This window comes from Gopherus evgoodei, chromosome 3 (genome assembly GCF_007399415.2).
Source record: "Gopherus evgoodei ecotype Sinaloan lineage chromosome 3, rGopEvg1_v1.p, whole genome shotgun sequence".
Lineage (NCBI taxonomy): Eukaryota > Metazoa > Chordata > Testudines > Testudinidae > Gopherus > Gopherus evgoodei.
This window is the reverse complement of record NC_044324.1, coordinates 65,599,129-65,620,934: the sequence shown is the minus strand read 5'-3', so window position 1 is coordinate 65,620,934 and position 21,806 is coordinate 65,599,129. Positions and strand designations below refer to the sequence as shown.

Sequence of the window (21,806 nt, the reverse complement as noted above, 5' to 3'; positions counted from 1 at the left end):
TCCCCAGATAAGTTTTCATAAGGACCATGAACATGCCACTCCAATGGACACCACAATCCAGAAATTTCTTAACTCACAGAAATAACTACTAGGATCCACAGAGACAAACGCTCAGAGGAAAAACCATAATCTGTTCTAAGGAATTTCATGTGGCAGGTGACCTCATATGATAAGTTTCATGTAGACTAGTTTAGTTTCCAGAAGTCAGAGGAGTTGTGGTGTTAAAGTCAGGCTTATAAACGAAAGCTAGTTACTATATTACCACGAAAAATACAGTGTCTATAATAGATGCAATCTGTAGAAAAGAAATCAACAGTGGTACACTTCCTATAGCTCCTCTAGATCAAGAGCCAAAACAATGACCACATTTTACAACAAAAAATCTAAAATAACCATAGGATTATCCATGGCTCTGCAAATTAATTTAATCTAAATCAAGAAGGCAGAACAGATTTATGTATTCCAGATTTATATATTCTGGGGATGCTACAACAGCTTTCATTTGTGGCCCTGAGTACAACAGATGGCTTTGCGGCTACCATACCATCTGAGTCCTGGTAGAGTGGGCAGTGATGATCGCCGGGGCAGTACCTTTGCTTGATCATAGCAGATGTGAATGCAGGCCATGATCCAGGAGGAAATTCTCCAAGTGGAAACAGGGTGACCATCCTGTATGCCACAGCAAGGAAAAATTGTGTCGACTTATGGAATTGCTTGGTCCAGTCAGTGTAGAAGGCCAGAGCCCTCCTGACGTCCAGGGCATGTAGCCTGCGCTCCTCCTCCAACGTACACAGTTTTAGAAAGAGGACCAGTAAGTAAATGTACCGTCTCGAATGAGACAGAAACTACCTTAGGAAGGAAGACTGGGTGTGGTCTCAGCTAGACCTTGTCCTTGTAGAAGACTGTGTAAGGCAGTTCCGAGGTGAGCGCGTGAATCTCGGATACCCAGCAGGCCACTACCACCACAACCAGGAACATGACCTTGCAGGAGAGAAGATGAGAGCAGAAAGCCAGAGGCTCAAAGGGGCGGCCCGTGAGCCGCAACAGCACCAGATTCAAGTCCCATGGAGGAACAGGATCCTAGAGGTGCGGGTAGACGTGCTCCAGGCCCTTAAGGAATTTGGCTGAGATATCCTGAGAGAAAACCAACCTGCCTTTGAACGGTGGGTGGAAGGCCAAGATAGCCACTAGAGGACCTTGATAGATGAGAGTGACAAGTCCTGAAGCTTGATGGGCAGGCGGTAATCTAGAATGAGCTGCAATGGGACTCGCTTGGGATAGACCCCTTCATTTTCCATCCAGCAGGTGAATCGCTTTTATTTGTCCAAGCAGGTGGTCCTTGTGGAAGGCTTTCTACTGCCCAACAGGACTCGCTGGACCTCGGACAAGCACTGCTGGTCTTGCGCATTTAGCCAAGCAGCAGCCAAGACATTAGATGAAGTGCTCCCAGGTTAGGGTGCAGGAGACTGCTGTGGTTCTGGGACAACAAGTCCACCAAAGCGGCATCCGAAATGGGGTAGTCACTGAAGTCTAACAGAGTGCTGAACCAGTGATGGCACAGCCACTCGGCGCTACAAGGATGACCTTCACCCTGTTCTGCTTGATCTTCACGAGGACCCTGGGCAGCAATGGCACCAGAGGGAAGACTTACATCAGAGCCCCTGACCACGGGAGCAGGAAGACTTCCCACGGGGATCCCTGTCCTGGAACGAGCAGGCATTTCCTATTCTGCCTGGACATGAATAGGTTCACCTGGGGAGTTCCCCACCTGTGGAAGATAGAACTGACCAGCTCCGGGTGACAGGACTACTCATGGCAAGACAAGAATGTCCTGATCACTCAGTCCATATTGTGTCGGTTGGGGACAGAATGACACCAGCCACACCTGTAGGGGCCTGAGGTGGAGTCGCGCATGCTGAACCATGTAAGCGCATGCTGCCATGTAGCCCAACAGTCTCAGGCATGTGTGGGCCATGGTGAACAGGTGGGCACGCAGAGACGACATGAAGTCCATCATGACTCGGAACCGAGTCTTAGGGAGGAAGGCTCTGGCTTCAGTAGAGTCAAGTCGAGCACTGCCCCAATGAATTCTATAAGTTGCACCGGCGTAAGGGTCAACTTTTTGTCATTTATTATTAGGCCCAGGTTGTGGCAGGTGGAACAGACCAGAGGATTGACCCCTAATCAACCAGTCGTCAAGGTACAGGTAGATTTGGATTCGCCCCCTTCCCCGATGTTGCAGGTAAGTGGCTGCTGGTGCCATACACTTGGTGAACACACTTGGAGCTGACGAAAGACCAAAGAGCATGTCCATGAACTGGAAATGGCGCTGGCCCAACATGAAATGGAGGAAACGCTGGTGTCCCAGGAATATGGAAGTACACATCCTCTAAATCAAGGACCAAGTACCAGTCTCTCTGATCCAGAGAGGGGATGATGGAGGACAGGGAGACTATACGAAAACTTCAACTTTCTGAGAGACTTGTTGAGGTGACACAGGTCTAGGATAGATGCGAGGCCCCCTTTTGCCTTCAGAATGAAAAAGTAGAGGAACGAAAATCCTCTTCCTTCCATGTCTTGCGGAACCTCTTCAATCTCCTGAACGAGGAGGTGCTTGTGAGAAGCGTCCCTGAAGAGGGACAGGGAAGGGGATGCAAGGGTTGGTCAGCTACAAACTGCAGGGTATATAGCCTGATGAGATTGTGTCAAGATTATTGACCAGCAGTCCAAGATGATATGGGACCAGGCCGACCGGAAAGGATGGAGACGGTTGAAGAAGATGAGGAATGGATCCAGTGCAATGACTGATGCATCATCCTCTGGCACACCATCAACATGACTGCTTTTGGCTGCCTTGTTCCCTGAAAGGACTTGGCTGGGCAGGAGGACAAGACTATGACTGGTGGCACCACTTGAAACCCCTGTCTTTGTTCTCCTTTTTGTAGGAGCCAGATCGAGAGGTACCCCAAGACCTCAATGACAGTAGAGGGCGAAACAGCTTTCTGGTCTGCTGAAGACTATGTAGGCCCAAGGAGTGGAGGGTGGCCCAGGTGTCTTTAAGGCCGTGGAACCAAGCATCAGTTAGCTCTGAGAAGAGCCCTGGTCCCTTGAAAGGGGGGTCCTGGAGGTTGGATTGCATCTCCTGGGATAGCCAGGAGGTATGTAACCAGGAGCTACGCCTCATGGACTATTGCAGAGGCAACCACCCTTGACGCTAAGTCCATGCCATCTGGAAGACACTGCTGGCTACTGCCTTGCCCTCTTCTATCAGAGTGGCAAACTCCTGCACCAGATCCCGTGGGAGGCCCTCTGTGAACTTGCCGATGATATTCCACAGGTTGAAATTGTACCTGCCAAGTAGGGCCTGATGAATAGAGACCCTAAATTGGAGGGTTGCTGTTGAATAAATTTTTCTGCCAAATAAGTCCAGCCTCTCATTAGCTTTATTTCTGGGGTTCCACTTACCTGGCCCTGCTTGGCCCTTTTGTTGAAAGCAGACATGACCAGGGACCCCGCAGGAGGGTGCGTGTACAGGTATTCATACCCCTTTGTGGGGACATAGTACTTTTCTGCCTTCTTGGATGGGGGCAGAATGGAAAAGGAATCTGCCACACTTATTCGGCGATCTTTAGGACTCCTGGCAATGCAACTTGAGGGGGGGCAGCGGAGGGAACGACATGGAAGAGGTCATCGGGCATCTCAGCTAGCACCTCAATCTCCGTCACCACCCCTGTAAGTAGGGCTTTGTGCTCTCTGAAGTCATCAGGGGGGCTAGTAGTTTGCAAGGGCCACACCACCGCCTCGTCTGGGGACAGTGAGGATGACTGCACTGCTGGAGGATGGAGGGTGTCCCGTAACTGTGTTGGGGACCACTCCCACTGTTGCTAGGGCCTCCCTCAGCCTCTTGCTCCAACACCGCCGCCAGCTGCACTGGAGGTAGTATGTCCAATGCTGCCTGGAAGGAGCACTGGAAGTACAGTGATGGCATAACAGGCATCATCCACAGGTTCCAGTACTGCCACTGGCTGGGTCATTGCCCTTGACCCCATGCCAGTGCCACAGATGCCTTGGCTGGCTCCCAACTGGGAGATGATTCATCCCACACAGGTGAAGGGCTGAACTGTCCCTCTGACTTCTGGTGACCAGTGCAGGGCCGTGGAAGCATAATTCTCAACTGATTGTCTGTGACCAGTACAGGGAAGGCGAGGGCCAGTGCCTGCACGAAGAACGGTGTCGGGGCCCCAGCAACTGGTGCCACGACCAAGAACAGTCTTGTGTTGGAGGGGACCAACGCCTAGGAGATCTGCAAGGTGACTAGGAGATCAGCCGGGACTAACTACTAAAGTAGTACTAAATCACTTAACAGCTAACTAGCCTAAGACTAAACAACAAAAGGAGAATGATCTGAACAGTGAAGAACCACTAATACTCTTGCTAAGCAAGACCAGGCACTCCAACCAACCGTCACGGTGGTAAGAAGTAACTCAGAGGGCATAGGGCCAGAAGGCACTATAGCTGACCACACAGATCCTGCTAAGGCAAAAGTCTCCGACAACTGTGCATGTGGGCGCACACACCCCTAAAATGAAACTGACATGAGCAAGCACTCAAAGAAGATATCGTTCCCCAGTGTCATGGGCAGAACTCAGATTCGATCCAGATTAGATCGAAATATATTTTAATATATAATATATATACACTGGAGAAAACTGAAATTAAAATTAAAATAATTGTAATAATAAATGTTTAACTACCACAACATATAGGAGCCCCAGTCATGGACTAAGATTCCATTATGCTAAGCACCGAACAAAAAGATCGCCCCCTGTTCCAAACAGTTTTACAATTTAAGTATGAGACAAGGTGCAACAAATAGTAAGGATACAAATGGGGAGTACAAAAAAAAATCAGTGAGACAACCATACAAGATTATTGTTGGCATCACAGCAAAGGAGAATTTTGAAGGTGGATAATGAGGTAGCTTTGCAGATATTTACAGGAAGCATCTTGGTCTCTACTCCAAATAGGATATTTATGAAAAGATTCTACACAATGGGCTATAAATGTATCACTAAATGTTTGTAAGCATGAAAAGTATCAAGTCATACATACATAAAAATGTAAAAGTGAACATAAGTTTTTGTCACAATTTCATGTGATTACAGAGATATTATTCAAACACTGGGATTTCAAAAATGTTTTAAACTCTAACACCAATTTGTAGCAGCGAATCAGTGTTTTGTTTAAACTCAACTGTCTGGCAATGCCATTTACAGTAGCAAACTGCTGAATACTGACCCTTTACTACCTAGTTTTTTACTATCTGAATTGTCCAGGAAAGAGCTGGACAGTGCAGAACATACATTTTTGAGGAAAATTCAGGACTGGAAGTCACCCTGAAAGTAGTAACCCAGCTGGTGAAAGCCACGGTGTGACTGAAGTGTTGCTGATAGGATGCTGGGGTCAGAGTTGCTGGACCAGGACTGCAGCTATACACAGACACTCAGGAAGTGGCCTGCGTGCTGTTAGGAGCAGCCCTGCTTGGAAGCTAAAACAGCACAGCACTGAGAGTCACACAACTGGCCTGCAGTCCAGAATGTGACAGTAACACTTGTTCAATAACTTACTGTTTAATTGGGGCTCACATCAGTCTTTTCATTATTTATTCCAAACACATCTGTCATATCTAGATTGTATTTAAAAATCCAAGGAATAGAGCACATACCAAAAGGAAACCTAGGAAAGCGGTGTACTAGGACAGGTGACACTTGACTGACATACAGTACTTGTAGAAATAGTCTCTTAATAAACTAATATTCTTAGGCTGAACAATTTCAAAAAGCACTATTGTAGCAACAACTATACTTGTATAATCTCTATATGAAAAGTATGCTTTTGTTATATACCATAAGAAAATCCAATTTACATGCTAATTAAAAAGTTCAAGTTTTTAGTCACAATTGCACATGAATTTGTTTATGGCTGTAAATCTTACCTCAGGCTTATTATGGTTGTGTAATCTTTTTAAGAAACAAGTCTGAAGTTGTAATTTAAATGCACACCCTAATGAAATAAAGACATTCTAAATGAAAGCAAGATGGCTGACAAATACATTAAAGGGGGGGGAAATGTGGACAAATTTTAGCATTAAGTAACCTTTAAGTTATCCCTTTACACTATTTTGCTTATTACCCTGTTTATGCAATAAGTTATGAAAACAGAACTTGTCTCCCCAAAACCCTTGCTGGACTGGTAAGTTTTATCATCATGAGACATTTGTGTTCTTTAAAAGAAAATGCAGTATTCTGATTAAAAAAAACCTAACAGTATTAATAAAAAGGCACACATTAAATGGATTAAAAGCTGATATGTTTCAAAATGTAGTTTTAAAGGGGAATCACTGAGTGGATATGTTTCTAGTAGGGTCCCACAGGGATCTGTTCTTGGCCCTATGCCATTTAATATTTTTTTATCAGTGACCTGATAAAAGAAAACAAAATCATTGATTAAATTTGCAAAGGACACAAAAATTGAGGGAGGGATAAATAATAAAGAGGACAGGTCACTTATACAGAGCCATCTGTATCACTTGGTAAACAAGTGGCAAGCAAACAATATGTATTTTAATAAGGAAAATGTAAATGTATACAACTAGGAACAAAGAATGCAGATCATATATGCAGGATGAGGGACTCTATCCTAGGAAGCAGTGACACTTAAAAAAGACTTGATGGTCATGGTGGACAATCATTTGCAAATGAGTGCCAAGTACAATCCTGTGGCCAAAAGGGCTACTGCAAATCCTTGATGTATAAATATGGAAATTTTCAGCAGGAGTAGCGAGACTCTTTTACCTTTCTATTTAGCACTGCAATCACTGCTGGAATACTGTGTCCAGTTCTGATGTCCACAATTCAAAGGATGTTGATTAATTGAAGAGAGGTCAGAGAGGAGCCACAAGAATGACTAAAACATGCCTTATAGTGACAGACTGAACTCCTTGAGTCTCTGGATCAACAAAGAAAAGATGCAGGGGTGACTTGATCAAAGTCTAGAATTACTAACTCAGAAAACAAATACTTGATAAGGGGCTCTTCAACCTAGCAAAGAAAGGTATCACACCATCCAATGGCTTGAAGTTGAATCTACACAAAGTCAGACTGGAAATAAGGTGTAAATTTTTAATAGTGAGTAATTAATCATTGGAACAATTTAATACAAGTCAAGGTGGATACCCCATCACTGGGGATTTTAAAATCAAGATGGGATGTTTTTCTTAAAAAATGTGTTATATAAATTGTTTCAGGGACGTTTCATGGCATGTGTTATACAGAAGGTCAGACTAGGATGGAGGGGCAAACCACAGCCAGTGGGAGATGCGATCAGCTGAACCTGTGAACACAGAAGGTAAACAAACCGGCCCAGTCCGCCAGGTGCCAAAGGTTGCCAATCTCTGTTCTATCTCAACAGTACCCTTAAGGTTACAGCAGGACAAACTCCATCTACCTAAAACCTTAAGAATTTGGAAATAAGTCATGAGAGAAAGAAATGGATATGTTTTCCCCCTTCATATCACCTATAGCACTGTTGATAACATACCAACGCTTTATAAGGCTTTCACTTTCATCTCCAATAGATGGCCCAACTTCAAACTTACACTCTCATGCGCCTAAAAATAAATAAATAAATTCTTACTAGTGACTTCATATGCTTTTATATCCATTTCAAAAGAGCAGCTCATCTGACACTCACATTCCATGCATTTGAGAACCTACTTTACCATCTACCTCAGGAATGTTAAGTACCAATATTGTTTTAAAAGGTCTTTTAACTGGGTCAATCACATTCTTCCCTTTGGCCTTCATATCCCCAGCCTAGGTCTACACTATATGAGCTACAGAAGTAATTCTTAGTCCCTTTGGAGACCAGCATTGCTGGATTTTATCTTGGGCTCTGGAAGGGGAAGGCAGTGTGGTGCAATGGATGAGACAAGGGATTGTCATGTTAGAGACTTGGGTTCTATGCCTGTAGTGATCTTGAATAATTTTTCTGCTAATTTATTTCAAAAACTCAGTCTTCAGCAGCTCTCCCCTAACTGTCTTTTAGGTTGAGGTTCATGATTGTAGTCAATAACAAGGGGAGAATGGTACTAGAATTTAAACTGCACTTAGGAGGTAAGATTTGAACTCCTGGTCTCCTCTTTCCCAACTCAGGGAACTTAAGACTACAGGGTTATTTGGCAAGATCTATTTCTCCTCATGTGTTTTAGCCTACAAAGAAAAGAGACTACTGGAAGGGGAGTGGAGGCATGAAGGGAGGTGTCTCCCAAGGTAGTGATTTTTAAATTATTATTCTCTCAATGTTAATTCATTTTCCATCAAACCACCAAGAAAAAAAAATCACTACTGCTCCAAGTTCATACTCTGTGTTTTGGTTTTTGCCACTTCAATAAAATTTTTACAAAATAAAGCTTCAAAGTTCCTGTTAAAACTAAACTATGAAACAACCATAACTATATAATAATTATCTCTCACACAAGTTGTTCATCTCTAGATTTTTGTGGGGGTAGGGAAGTTGTCTGTCTGTCTGTCAGGTTGTTGGGGTTTCTTTTGTTTTTTGTTTTTTTGTTTTTTTTAAACACACACAGATAATGAAGGTCAGCTTGTATGGCTCCGGACCAAAGGAACGTTCACTATTGTATGTCCATGTCTTTATCATCTATTTAGTATTCCTACCACACCGGTACCTCTTCTGATAAGTACTTACATAGACAATTTTAAATTTCTACAAGGGTAATTTAAAACTGCAAGAAAAATACAAAGAATACTATCTGAATTATTGGAAGAATTGCATACTTACACTAGTGACACTGATTGCATTTTTGTCATAGTACTTCTTTTTCTCATATTTATCCCTGATGAAAAATTCTACAGCTCTGAAAACAAGCAGTTAAGTAAAACACAGTGAGAGGAAGAAAAATCAATCAAAAATCTGGTTAATTAAGAATATTCAAACTAAAAGAATGACATTCGGTTCTAATTCTCCAACATTTTTGCAATTTTATTTCAAAAGGCGAGAAAACAAAACCAAACCTGAACTGCTTTGGTTACTTATGCACATGCTCAATCACTTTCAATGAACTTATCAATAGCAAAAATTCAGTCACAGCTACTTAATGCTTAGATTTCATATGTACTTCTCTTAACAGCTTCATTTTCTTTCTTTGAAATCATACTTCACGACATGAAAAATTGATATGCGAAATAGATGTGAGTCAGTGTCCTGCCATCAAAACATTTTCACTCTATTTATATTATGCAATAGGTTGTGAGCACCCACAAAAACGTACAACATACAATCCTGCAACAAGAATCACACATATGTAAGGCTAGAATTTCCCTCAACTAATAAAATATAACATAATACAAAGATCAAATTAAAGTTGCAACTGGAATTCGATCAATGGTTAATTTCTCTGGCTCATCAGTTACTACAGTGAGCAAATAAAACAATTTATAAAGGTTAAAACAAGAATTATTTCAATACTTCACAGGAAAGTTAAGGAAGAATGCTTCTCTTTTAACCTAATCAACTGAGCTAAGAGTCTAGTCTACTAAAAGCAGCAGCTGAAACTCTTGCCTTTGCTTTAAAGACGTATAACTGAGAATTTCTTTATAGCTTCCCATTTTGATGTTCCATCTTAAGTTTGCCTGAACATACAACCTATGATAGACCCTATTTATGTAGCTTATTCCCCCACCACAATAATACAGTGTCTGCATCTTTCTGATCATTTCTACATCTGCGAGAAAGTAACCCAAAATCAAGCACTCGGAAGCTTTGGAATAGTATGCTTTTAACCCAAAATAACTTCTTACAAATTAGATAACTGACCTGGGAGTGGAACCTTGGAGAATTCAGTAGTCATCTTTAACTCATGTGATAGATCTCAGTTGAGATCTACTGTAGTTCTGATGGTGCAAATAACTTGAACTCACTTTGCATGCAGGAAGGTGATTAGTCTCTTTTTTCTTTTAGCTGTATACAGACTTCAGGCATGGCTTGCCTGATGGTTAGAGTCTCTCTCTTCTCCTTCTCGAGATGGCCAATACAGTGAACAGAGCAGGATACAACTTCACGTGTCATTTTTGGTGTGAGAGATCCCCTTCTCCTTCCGCATGGAGTCTTTTGCAGAGTTCAGGGTCCACTTGCCCTGACTAAGGAATCACTTTTGTCCAGTTACAGATTCCAGCATGCTGGCTGTAACTCATTATGGACCAATAAATTTGTATCTCAATACAAAGTTATAGCAGAAGACTCCAGACCGAGGTAGATGTTTTCTTGCAAAATCCGCTGATGACTACAAACAGATGTCCTCTTCAGAACATGTGAAAAGGAGTTGGCAACAGACTTCCATCTAATGGAATAAAGCCAATTCTCACTTTGCTAAATATAAAGGTCCATTATCAATATCCTTTCACATATTTCCACTCATTTCTTGTGACAATAAGCATGACAAGGGAAAAGAGACTTGGAGAGAGGCCAAGCTCACAGTGAGTACATGGCCAACTCCAGTGCCCTTTCACCTAAAAATCAAAGTTGCTTTAGAAGTTTATTACTAATAAGGAACGCATTTAGCATTTGACCAAATAAAAGTTACCCAGGCTCAAACTACACTCAGACATATTCCCTACGATGTGCTTAGAGTGAAAGACAAAGCCTAAGGCTTTAATGCTTTTGCAATCAGAAAGCTTTCTGATAGCCTAATCATTTCATGCTCCATACACAAGACTAATCAGAACAACATTTTATTGTTCCATAACATATACTTTTTAAACTCTGTTTCCAGATAACATACAATACGTGAGATATATCAGTACAGATCTATTCTTGTGGATCAGCGAGGGTTCTAACAACTGAGGGAGCTTATAAAGGCTGGAAGCCCACATACACAGCTAGAACTAGCCCCATGATGGCCTGGAACTGAAGATAAGGCAGCAAAACCGATTGAAAGCAACCTGAATTAATACTAGTAATGAAGTCAGCTTTCCAAAATTATCAAAAATACAACCAGCACACCATTAAAATCATCACCAGCTTGGTTATGCACTCCAGCACTCCTTGGCACACCAACACTTCACAAATATTTTTCCATGCATATCAAACCACCATACCCAATTCACTTCACTATTCAGCCCCATACAACTCGTACTTACCTTCCTACTTAGTCACCATTCATCCACCTGACTCACTCAGCATTTCATTCACTCCAAATCAATTCTCCCTACCATTATCAAAATTCACCATTTCCCATTTTGCTTCAAGACCCAACTAATTCAATCTGTTTTCTATTTATCAATTTTCATCTTCCTTTGTCCCTCATCGCTCACCGCATATTCAGTTCAGCTCCCAGCCGCACCAAATGATGTACATCTCAGCAGTACACCTTCAAGACAAAGGCATAACATCTATGAGTTTTCAATCAGAAATCTTCTCCCTGCGTACACACTTATAAACTATGAACACATCAGTTCTTAACCTCTCTCTTTAAAAAACTAAATGCATTTGTCAAGTTTCTTACCATAAGGGAGGTTTGCTGAACCATTTCCCATTTTCCAATGCCTCTAGTTAGGCACCGCAAAATAATAAATGTAAAAAATATCAACTTTAAATTAAGGCTGGTATGATAAGTTGACACCTATCAAATTCTTCATCTAGTTATGTAACACTTGGGTTGTACTAAGGCTTCTTGAATTTGAAAACAGTAAGACAGAAAAAGGATACTGATCCGTTTGTGGTCTTCGGAAATTCTCTGGTAGATTAGCTTCATAGAGTATCCTTGCCTTCGTATTTCCCATATCCTGCATGCACTACAGAAAGGTGGTAGAAGAATAATTATTATATTGTACATTGCTAATTTGGGTCTTGGAAACATTTCCATTGTTATTCTGACCATATAAGTGAGAGGATTAAAAACTTTTGTGCACTACATTAAGAACTGGAGGTTAAATCCCCTAATCCCATCCATTTGTTTCATACATGTTCTCTTCACTCCTTTGAAGGCAATGTTCTGTTTTTACCACTTGTCTATTCAAGTGTTAGTCTATACAAACACAACCCTGCTTTGCATGTTTTCTGCAACAGAAAGATATTACAAAAAGCATTTTAAAAAGACAGCACATTAATGGGAATTATAAGATGTTTCCTGTGGGATTTGCTACTCTGGAATCACTTAAGACAGTTAAAGTGGACAGAGCTTTAAAAAAGAATCACTTCTATCTGAAAATTTTTATTTTAGTATTTCAAAAGTAGCTTCTAAGATTGCAAGTGAAAGATTAAAGGAAAAAGGAGATTACCATATATACTCTGTCAAGAACTGAATATTTTCGGTAAAAAAGAGCGACGCAACAAAAAGAGCAGAGGTCGGCTTATAAATGGATCTACACCAAAATTTGATGATTTTAAACGCTATGGCGGGGCCGGCAATCTGCGGCATGCAAGCTGATTTCCTGTGGCACGCTGCTGCCAGCCTGGTGTCCCCGCCGGCAGCCCTGCTCAGCCTGCTGCCGGCCTGGATGTATGGAACCCCGGCCAGCAGGTCCGCTCGGCCTGCTGCCAATCTGGGGTTCCATCCGCCAGCCCCTGTAAATGTAAAATGTATTACTAGCACGCGAAACCTTAAATTACCATAAATATATTAAGACCTGGCACTCCACTTCTGAAAGACTGCCGACCCCTGCTCTACGGAATCATTGAATATCTAATACATTGTTTTGTTTACTTGGAGCATCTGCAGGCATGGAGCCCCTGAGCTCCCTGCCATTCCCAGCCAATGGGAGCTACAGGAAGTGGGAAAGAGAAAGCTTTAGGTATATGTTGTCTAGATTTGTCTGGTAATTTCTTGCTAGCTGTAATACTTCTATCTTGAGACATGCATATGGACTGAAGCAATGAGTCCTAGACTGAGGAAGATTACTATCTCGTTAGGATTCTCTTGAAGTTTTGTAACAGCAGAGTGACACTTCCAAGATGGAAGGGCTTTCCTTCCAGAAGAGAATCTAAAATTGTGCCAAAGGAGGAGAGCTTCTGCATAAGAAGATGTGATTTCTTCCAATTTATTCAGATACCCAGTTTCCCCAAAAAATGCACACCATAGTCCAGATTGATGGTCAGACTTTTGAGATCAAGTTTTTATTAGATATTAACCCAAACAGAAGTATATATTATCTTGCAGTCTTAAGCGTGCTGTCATGACAAAGAGACATTTTGTAAATACCCGAGGGGCAGCAGAAAGGCCAAACAGTAGGACCCTGTAAAGGTAGTGATTTAAAAAAAAAAAAATCATGGAAATGGAGATATTCATAATATGAAGATATGATCGATGTAAGGACACATGCATCCTTGAGATCCAGAGCTACAAATCAATCTTGGATAGATCAGGAAGAAATTGTTGACCCAATTGTCACCACAAGGAAGATGAACTTTCTGATAGAGTAACAAGTTTGAGCTCTAAGATGGATCACATTCCACCATCCATCCTTACGATCAGAAACTACTTTGAGAAAACACTCTTTCCCTCTGAACTTTTTGGTACCTCCTCGATAGCCCCATCTTCCAAAAGGGATAGAACTTCTGTTCTTAGTAGGTGCTTGTGAGAGGAGTCCCTTAGTAGGAAAAAACAGGGAGGAGGAATGTGCTTGAATAGACTTCTTGCACTTTCTCAAGGCTCCACTTCTCTCTGTTAATGATATTCTAGCAATAGTAGAAGGGTGGAACTCAAAAGGTGGAATGGAAGGAGGCAAGTTGGAGAGTTGATTGTGGAATGAGCTGTAGCTCTCACTCCTCAGGTCATGCCTACTGTCTAAGACCTGGCACAGAAGAGCATGAAGTAGTGTACCTGCTCTTGAGATGAGGCCTGTAGCTTTTTCTTGTTTGTTGATGCTATGGAGCAAGCTGTTATTGCTGCTGCTAAGATATGAGGACAAAGTTTAAGGAGTATTCTGCTGCCTGCGGTTGTTGAGACAGAAGCTCCAAACCATCTCCTTGGAGAAAGTTAAATACCGTGTGATACTGCCAGTAAGATTGTATCCTTCATCTTTGAGGACATGGTTTATTCAGCACAAACTATCTCCTTTAAAGTGAGATCTTCTACCCACACTAGTTTCAGGGAACACATCTTAAGATCTGAGCCATGCATATCTCCTTATGGTATGAGACACCACCGCCCTGGCAGCAAATTCTGACATATGGAAAGTGTCTCAACTGTATGACAACAAATTGTTCCTCTGTAATTAATACCTTTGCTAGATTTCTTTCATCTCCAGCAAAGTCCTTAAGCAGAAAGAAAGAGCCACCTTCCCCCAAAGACAGGACTGATAATGAGATATCACAGCTTGGAAGTTCGATACCTTGATGCCATGACTGGAAGAGGAGAAGATAGATATTTTGGGAAGCCTTAATTGTTTACCTTCCCTGTCAGAGATAGCAGAACGTACCCAGACAATATTTGCTCATCTGACAGCTGCACCCCTTATCCGCGCAGTGGCAGCAGGATATATGTGCAGAACGCTTTTTTCTCTCTCTCTCATTATGTAGGAGATGGCCAGTAGAACCCTCATCCCTAAGAAGAAACTCTCAGTCTCACCAGTAATTAGAACCAGATTTTCTATCACATCTTGTCAGTGGAATGGAACAGAGGTAGGAATGTAACCTCTCTTCCCTATCTGACTCAGTACTCGACCTAATCTCACTTCTGATGCAACTGGAAGCAGTGAAACTAGAGATTGAAGCAACCTTAAAACTGAGAAGGGGAAAAGATGTCTTCAATGAACTCAGTTTTGGTATAGGGAAGGGACAGTTCTGAGGACATCTGAAAATACTCCACAGCTTTTTGTCCTTTCCCTGGAGGGGAAACAGGAACAAGAGAGTGTCTGTTGCTCTTTATTTTATCCCCTTGATTACTCCCTTCATGGATTCTTGCAATAAGACTGTCTTCTGGATCTGAGGTCACTAGGGAATGCTCCAGCAGAAGCACGTGGGTCTCGTTTTAATACTTTTTATAGGCTTGGGGAGTAAAAGGAGATACATACTGTGCACCAAGACAGACAGTATGTCCTTCTCCTATGTATGCTACACACATCATACAGGTGTTGGAGGCACGAAAGACAGCAGGAAAAGGTCCTGCTTAAATCCTAGCCACTTTCCTTTCAATCTGCCACGTGATCTGAGAGATTGCACCAAGATGTGGAACCTACAAGAGTCTTCTCCCCTCCCCCCCCTCTTTTTTTTAAACACGGTAATACATCTCTACCCCAATATAACGCCACCCGATATAACACAAATTCAGATATAATGCGGTAAAGCAGCACACTGGGGGAGGGGAGGGCTGCACGCTCTGGCGGATCAAATCAAGTTCAATATAACACGGTTTCACCTATAACGCAGTAAGATTTTTTTTTACTCCCAAGGACAGCGTTATATCAAGGCAGAGGTGTATTTTGAACAATAAAATAAAGAACTAAACTAAAAACAAGAACTAACTAAAGGTACTGTTGACTGAAGAAGTGGGTGGGTCAGATTTGGAGATATTCCAGGCTGCCTTTAACCACGGCTGTAAGGAACTGAGATGGCCAGGGTGCCACACCCTGTTTTATAGCCTTGTCCTCAGACTGTTCAGAAGCAGTGAGATGAGACCGGGGGGGGGGGGGGGGGGGCATGAAAAGATTCCAATGGCAGTGCTAGGAAGCGTTCCACGATCAGAAATGCACCACCAGCACAACCCAAGAGTAGGAATGCACAGAGGCCACTTGAAGAACTGTCTCTCTCAGCTTCCTTATTTCACACATTTAAGTGCAATTTTAATATCCCCTGTATTTTCAGCTCCCAATTTACCTACGTTTGTCTCATAGAACAATGGGAGAGAAATATTTTAAAAGAATAGAAGAAAGTAATTCTAAAACTCGAGCTGGCAGCAGAAATTTAGAACGTGTAATTCCCCAAGCTGAACTCTTATTTTGAAATGGACTGAATTTGAAGATGACTGTCATTTTAAAAATCAAAGATTTATAAGAGCATGAAACAATCAGGCTTCCTCCCTTCAATTTTTTATTATTAAAAATATGACAAAGATATGTAGGTACAATATATTTCCAATAAGAAAATCTAGATCTAGCTGAGGGTGGCACTATAACTACACAATTTCAGATACCTGTAGCATTTTATTTTATGTGTAAGTCTCATTTATCTTGAAGCAGCATTCTTTCCCATTTCTTTTCAAATGGGCCTAAGTTCCACATTGCTCTTACTGAAATGTGCTCCACTATAAGGTTTACTCTGCTCACATTGACACAAGTAAGCCATTGTGGTCCTCCTAGGGTCATCCATGCCACCAGGATTGCTTTTGCAGCCAAATTTAAACATAGAAACAAAGTGACTATAAAGCAACAGTCTTAATTAAATTTAGCATGCTGTTAATGTCGACACAATTATGTAATTTTTAGTAACAAATTTTTAACATCCTGTAATTTCTGCTGTATTATTATACAATACTGCACTAGCACCTAGGAGCATGTGTCATACACGAGGACCCAGTTGTGCTACATATTGTACAAACAATATACAATTTAAGTATTTTATTGGAATACCCTACAAGAAACCCAACTGAATTTCCTCCCAGTCACAGGTATATGCCAATTATGCTTGCTCTTCTGCCCACATGCTGATGAGGGAACATGCAGCATTTTCAAATATCTTTGAACATGTTCTGCTCAGAACAGGCACACACAAAAGGTGAGCATATTACAGTGTAACCACAAAACAACAACATGAGCACTGGATTATTATACTTTATAACAGACCATCATAATCAATTCACACTTCTTTAAAAATAACTATTTACCAAAAGGATGGTACTTTGATATGGAATGCAGAATGTTTGAAAAGATAACAGCAACTTCTGGAGTGTTTAATAAAATTTATTAAAGAAATTGGCAAATCACTCAGCTGTAAATCTACTGTGGCTCAAAATGTTTTCATTGGGATTGGTTCTGCCTCAAATGGGTTTCTGAAGAACCTGATAAAACAATCCCTCTAATTAATAAATGAATATTCAGTTGTGGAGCACAAGGTATATGGAAAAAATTTAGCTACCACATGAGAGATTGAATTTTTGTGTTTTATTAAGCATATGCTGATTAATAGGATGTTAATTTCTTTATTCAAAGAAATTTAAAGTATCATTATCTAAAGTAAGTATAGGAGAACGCTTACTTGATAAGTTTCAGTCTTGCTATCTTAAAGTTTCAAAATGCTTCTGATAAAAAAAGTAAATTCAGCAGTATTGTGTCAGAAGACACTAAAAAATTATCAATATTTGAATTTAATGATTTCATTTAATCTATATATTCCAAAGGCTTGTTTAGAATTTATCAAAAATTGAGAGTTTAAATTATTAAAACCTATCTTTAATCATTTAAGATTTCTTCTGCCATCCCTTTTCTACTTTATGATACTCTTAAGTTGCATACTGACAAAAGAGGGACAAAGTTGCTCAATTTCCAATACTCCAACTTTTAAATGCTAACGTTTAATTCCATAGTCCATGATGCGAATCTATCATTTTTGGTATTTAAAAGTAAATAAATGAGTCAGGATTCCAAACATTTATAAGTGGATAAACAAGTAAAACAAAACCCAGAACTTTACGATTTTTTTTGCGCCTCTACGATTGCCAATATACAACTGAATGTACTATTCTCATTCAATTATGTACCTAAACAAATGAATAATTGAAGTACAAAGGGTTGTATATCATGATGTTTAAAATAACAAATGCCTCCTCCAATTCCCAAAACTCATGAATAATATCACTAGATAGATGTTATGCACAATCCAAAGTAGCACTGAACATCAACATGAAAATCGGACATTTTTAGATTAGCTACTACAACTGTGGTGAGAGTACTTGTATAGGGACCTTGACAACACAATGGTACAATAAGATGAATAGGTGTTCATTTTTTGTATTAAGGTTGTCTAATGTCATTTAATTGAATTCCAATTTCCTTCCAAATTCAGCTTAACTAATCACGAGTTTAAAAAACAGTAAAGCATCATTCACATTTTTTTTTGTTAAAAATGAAGACTTTGAATAAATGTATGCTAACCTGCTTAATTAAAGGTGTGTAAATACAGTATATCCTCCTCCTCAACAAAAGGAAGTACCAAAGCTAATGCAAAGACTATATCTAGTTGCAAATCAACATGTTTTAAAGGTTTACTAACCAATGACAGTCAATTGTTCTAGGAAAGTAAATAAAAAAAAATAATGAAAACAAGATTAGAATGGATTATTTAAATCAAGGTTCTTGGCTTGCTCATTTAAATCATGATTTAAATTGGTGATTTAGATCAACTGCTTTGGAGGACAGGGTCAAAATTCAAAATCATCTGGACAAATTGGAGAAATGGTCTGAGGTAAACCGGATGAAGTTCAATAAAGACAAATGCAAAGTGCTCCACTTAGGAAGGAACAATCAGTTTCACACATACAGAATGGGAAGAGACTGTCTAGAAAGGAGGATGGCAGAAAGATCTAGGGGTCATAGTGGACCACAAGCTAAATATGAGTCAACAGTGTAATACTGTTGCAAAAAAAGCAAACGTGATTCTGGGATGCATTAACAGGTGTGTTGTAAACAAGACACGAGAAGCCATTCTTCCGCTCTACTCTGTGCTGGTTAGGCCTCAGCTGGAGTATTATGTCCAGTTCTAGGCACCGCATTTCAAGAAAGATGTGGAGAAATTGGAGAGGGTCCAGAGAAGAGAAACAAGAATGATTAAAGGTCTTGAGAACATGACCTATGAAGGAAGGCTGAAAGAATTGAGTTTATTTAGTTTGGAAAAGAGAAGACAGAGGGGACATGATAGCAGTTTTCAGGTATCTAAAAGGGTGTTATCAGGAGGAGGGAGAAAACTTGTTCACCTTAGCCTCTAATGATAGAACAAGAAGCAATGGGCTTAAACTGCAGCAAGGGAGATTTAGGTTGGACATTAGGAAAAAGTTCCTAACTGTCAGGGTAGTTAAACACTGGAATAAATTGCCTAGTGAGGTTGTGGAATCTCCATCTCTGGAGATATTTAAGAGTAGGTTAGATAAATGTCTATCAGGGATGGTCTAGACAGTACTTGGTCCTGCCATGAGGGCAGGGGACTGGACTCTATGACCTCTCGAGGTCCTTTCTAGTCCTAGAGTCTATGAGTAGCTGCATATACTTCACTTGAAACTTGAGTATTTACACTGCTCTACAGCCAAAATGCTTCTGAAATAAATGTAGTCCAACTTTACTAATTCTGGGTCACTGAGAATGAAAATGATGCTTAAAATTGTTGATTGGCTCTATTTTCCAGATATGCTATTGGGTCAGTATGTACGACCCTTGACTTGGGAATGGCGGAGGATAAGTGAGTTATAAAGGGAAGGGATCTCAATTTAAACCAGAAATGACTAAAATACATCTTTGACTGGATCTGGACAGTACTTGCTTTTTAGGCAAAACAATGAATTATGCAATCTGAAGCTGGTATTGCATCATACATGCTATGAATTGCATCATGTTATTCCTAGAAGTCATGGATGATGCAATCATAAGGAAGCTTACATCACTCTGCTGAACAAATTGCCCTATATCAGCTCTAGAAATCATACAGTGTCGTGCTCTCTTCTTTGTCAGTGTTTGATTTTGCAAAGGGACACATTTCTGTTTAGCCAAAGTGAGCAGAGATACCTCGTACTTGTGTGAACAGTGCAGATAACTTCTGCTATGTTTGTGGTGAAGGGACTTTTGCATCACAAAAGTGCAGTATAACCACTATGGTTAAGAAAGCCTATCACCTTTATTTTGGCTGCAAAATTGGAGATCAGGACAAGAGGTGGGCCCCACACATATGCTGCAACACTTGGGCAACAAATCTTCGCCAGGGATTGAACAGGAAAAGGAAATCTATGCCTTTTGCAGTGCCAATGATTTGGAGAGAGCCAACAGATCATACCAGCAATTGTTACTTCTGCATGGTGCCTCCAGTTGGGAAAGGTGTGTCAAAGAAGAAAAAGTGGACTGTGCATTATCCAAACATTCCATCAGCTATACGCCCAGTACCCCACGGAGGAGGACTGCCGGTTCCTGATGCACCAGAATCATTCTCACTTGAGTCAGAAGAGGAAGAGGATGAAACTTCTGGTCCTGAACCATCCATGTCACAGGACCCACCTTTTCTCCCATCCTCCTCCTCAGAACCACACCTCATAACACAAAGTGAACTGAATGACCTTATCATGGATTTGGAACTACTCAAGAGTAAGGCAGAGCTGTTGGGCTCCAGACTACAGCAGTGGAATCTGCCCTGCCAGGCTATCAGGGCAAATGGAGCCCATCAATGCTTGCAGACTATTGCTGGACAGTGACAAGAGATGCTCCATTTAATGAATACAAGAGACAAGCCAAGAAGCGCCAAGTAGACATTGAATAGGACTAAACTATATACATAATAGTTTTGCCTTTTGTTTCATAATAACTTTTATTTATATAACCCTTTTGCTGATTTTTAAAGTGTTACATAAACAGGACAGGTGAAATATCATGTAAAGCACCCATAAACACATGAAAAGACCTAGGTTGACAATTTATGATTAAAACTCTACTATCTACACAGTATACATAGACATAAAATGTAAAAACTTAAATATCTTAGAAACAGTAGCCAGTTTTGTCATATTTGAATTCAGCACATCAAAATACATAATAATAATAGCACATTTTATATGTGAAGCAGACTTTTCAAAAATTGTAGACCAGTGTTATCTATCCTGAGTTTTCTGCAGGATTGTAGAAGAGATACTCCCGTTATTTTGTTCCCATGTACCAGGCAAGCAGATATAGGGCCCCTCCTCTCTCAGAACATAATATGGCTTTTTACACCTGTCCTTCCAGTTCAAATATCTGATTTATAAGAGATCTTTTACCTGTATTTGTTCTGGTGTCCACTGGTCCAAATTGACAGATTTTACCCTTGATATATGAACCCCGAGATTTCGATGTATTCCAGCACATCTGATGCAAATAAAGACACCAGTGTTCCAAGAAGCCCATCTTGGACCTAAGGCACAAAAAAAAAAGTATTAGTTGGTAATTTCTTTTAAAAATTCCACATAACAAGGAGATTTGATTTTCTGCACCATTCTAACACGTAGTTAAGAGAAATAGGATTGACAGATACACCTTAAGTAGACAGATGTCTCTATGTTAGCAATATCTGGTTATAAATCATCCCTGGAAAAAGTAAGTGGTTTTCTCCACCTCCTCTGTTGCAATTTTACCTACAATTGTCTATCATTTTATAACTAATTTATGTGAAAAGCCTTTTAGACAGCACAAGTCAGGAATTCCATGAAATTTCACACAGTAAAAACTGAACTTATTAATAGCAGCAAGATGTTGCTTGCACTTAAATTAATCCCATTGGATGTGCATTAGATGCAAGTGTCAGTGCGAACCTCTAAAGAAATGTTTTTGCAATTTTTACCATATCTGAGTAATCAGTAGCAAATGCAGCAGCCACAGATTCATGGGGTATACAACAATCATCTCGATTAGTGGTTTAGTTTAAAACACCAAACACACTGCAAAGATATATTAACATTCCAAGTCAAGTTTTTCAGTTCAGGCTTACATATGGACACACATTCTGCTTCAAGTTGACAGTGGTATTTGGGCTGCTTCTGCTGGGCAATGATTATTCAAAAACGTGTA

General features: G+C 40.5%; 1 protein-coding gene across 2 annotated transcripts in view; it reads right to left on the bottom strand.

Annotated features, from left to right (window-relative positions):
• SMAP1 (small ArfGAP 1) overlaps positions 1 to 21,806 on the bottom strand; it is a 221,060-nt gene that overhangs the window by 168,843 nt on the left and 30,411 nt on the right. For both annotated transcript variants that reach the window (XM_030555691.1, XM_030555690.1), the window contains exons 2-4: positions 21,020 to 21,153; positions 11,785 to 11,870; positions 8,860 to 8,935 (exon numbers count right to left, since the gene is read on the bottom strand). In XM_030555691.1, the coding sequence (XP_030411551.1) occupies positions 8,860 to 8,935; positions 11,785 to 11,870; positions 21,020 to 21,153 (296 nt within the window). The remainder of the gene's footprint in view (positions 1 to 8,859; positions 8,936 to 11,784; positions 11,871 to 21,019; positions 21,154 to 21,806) is intronic.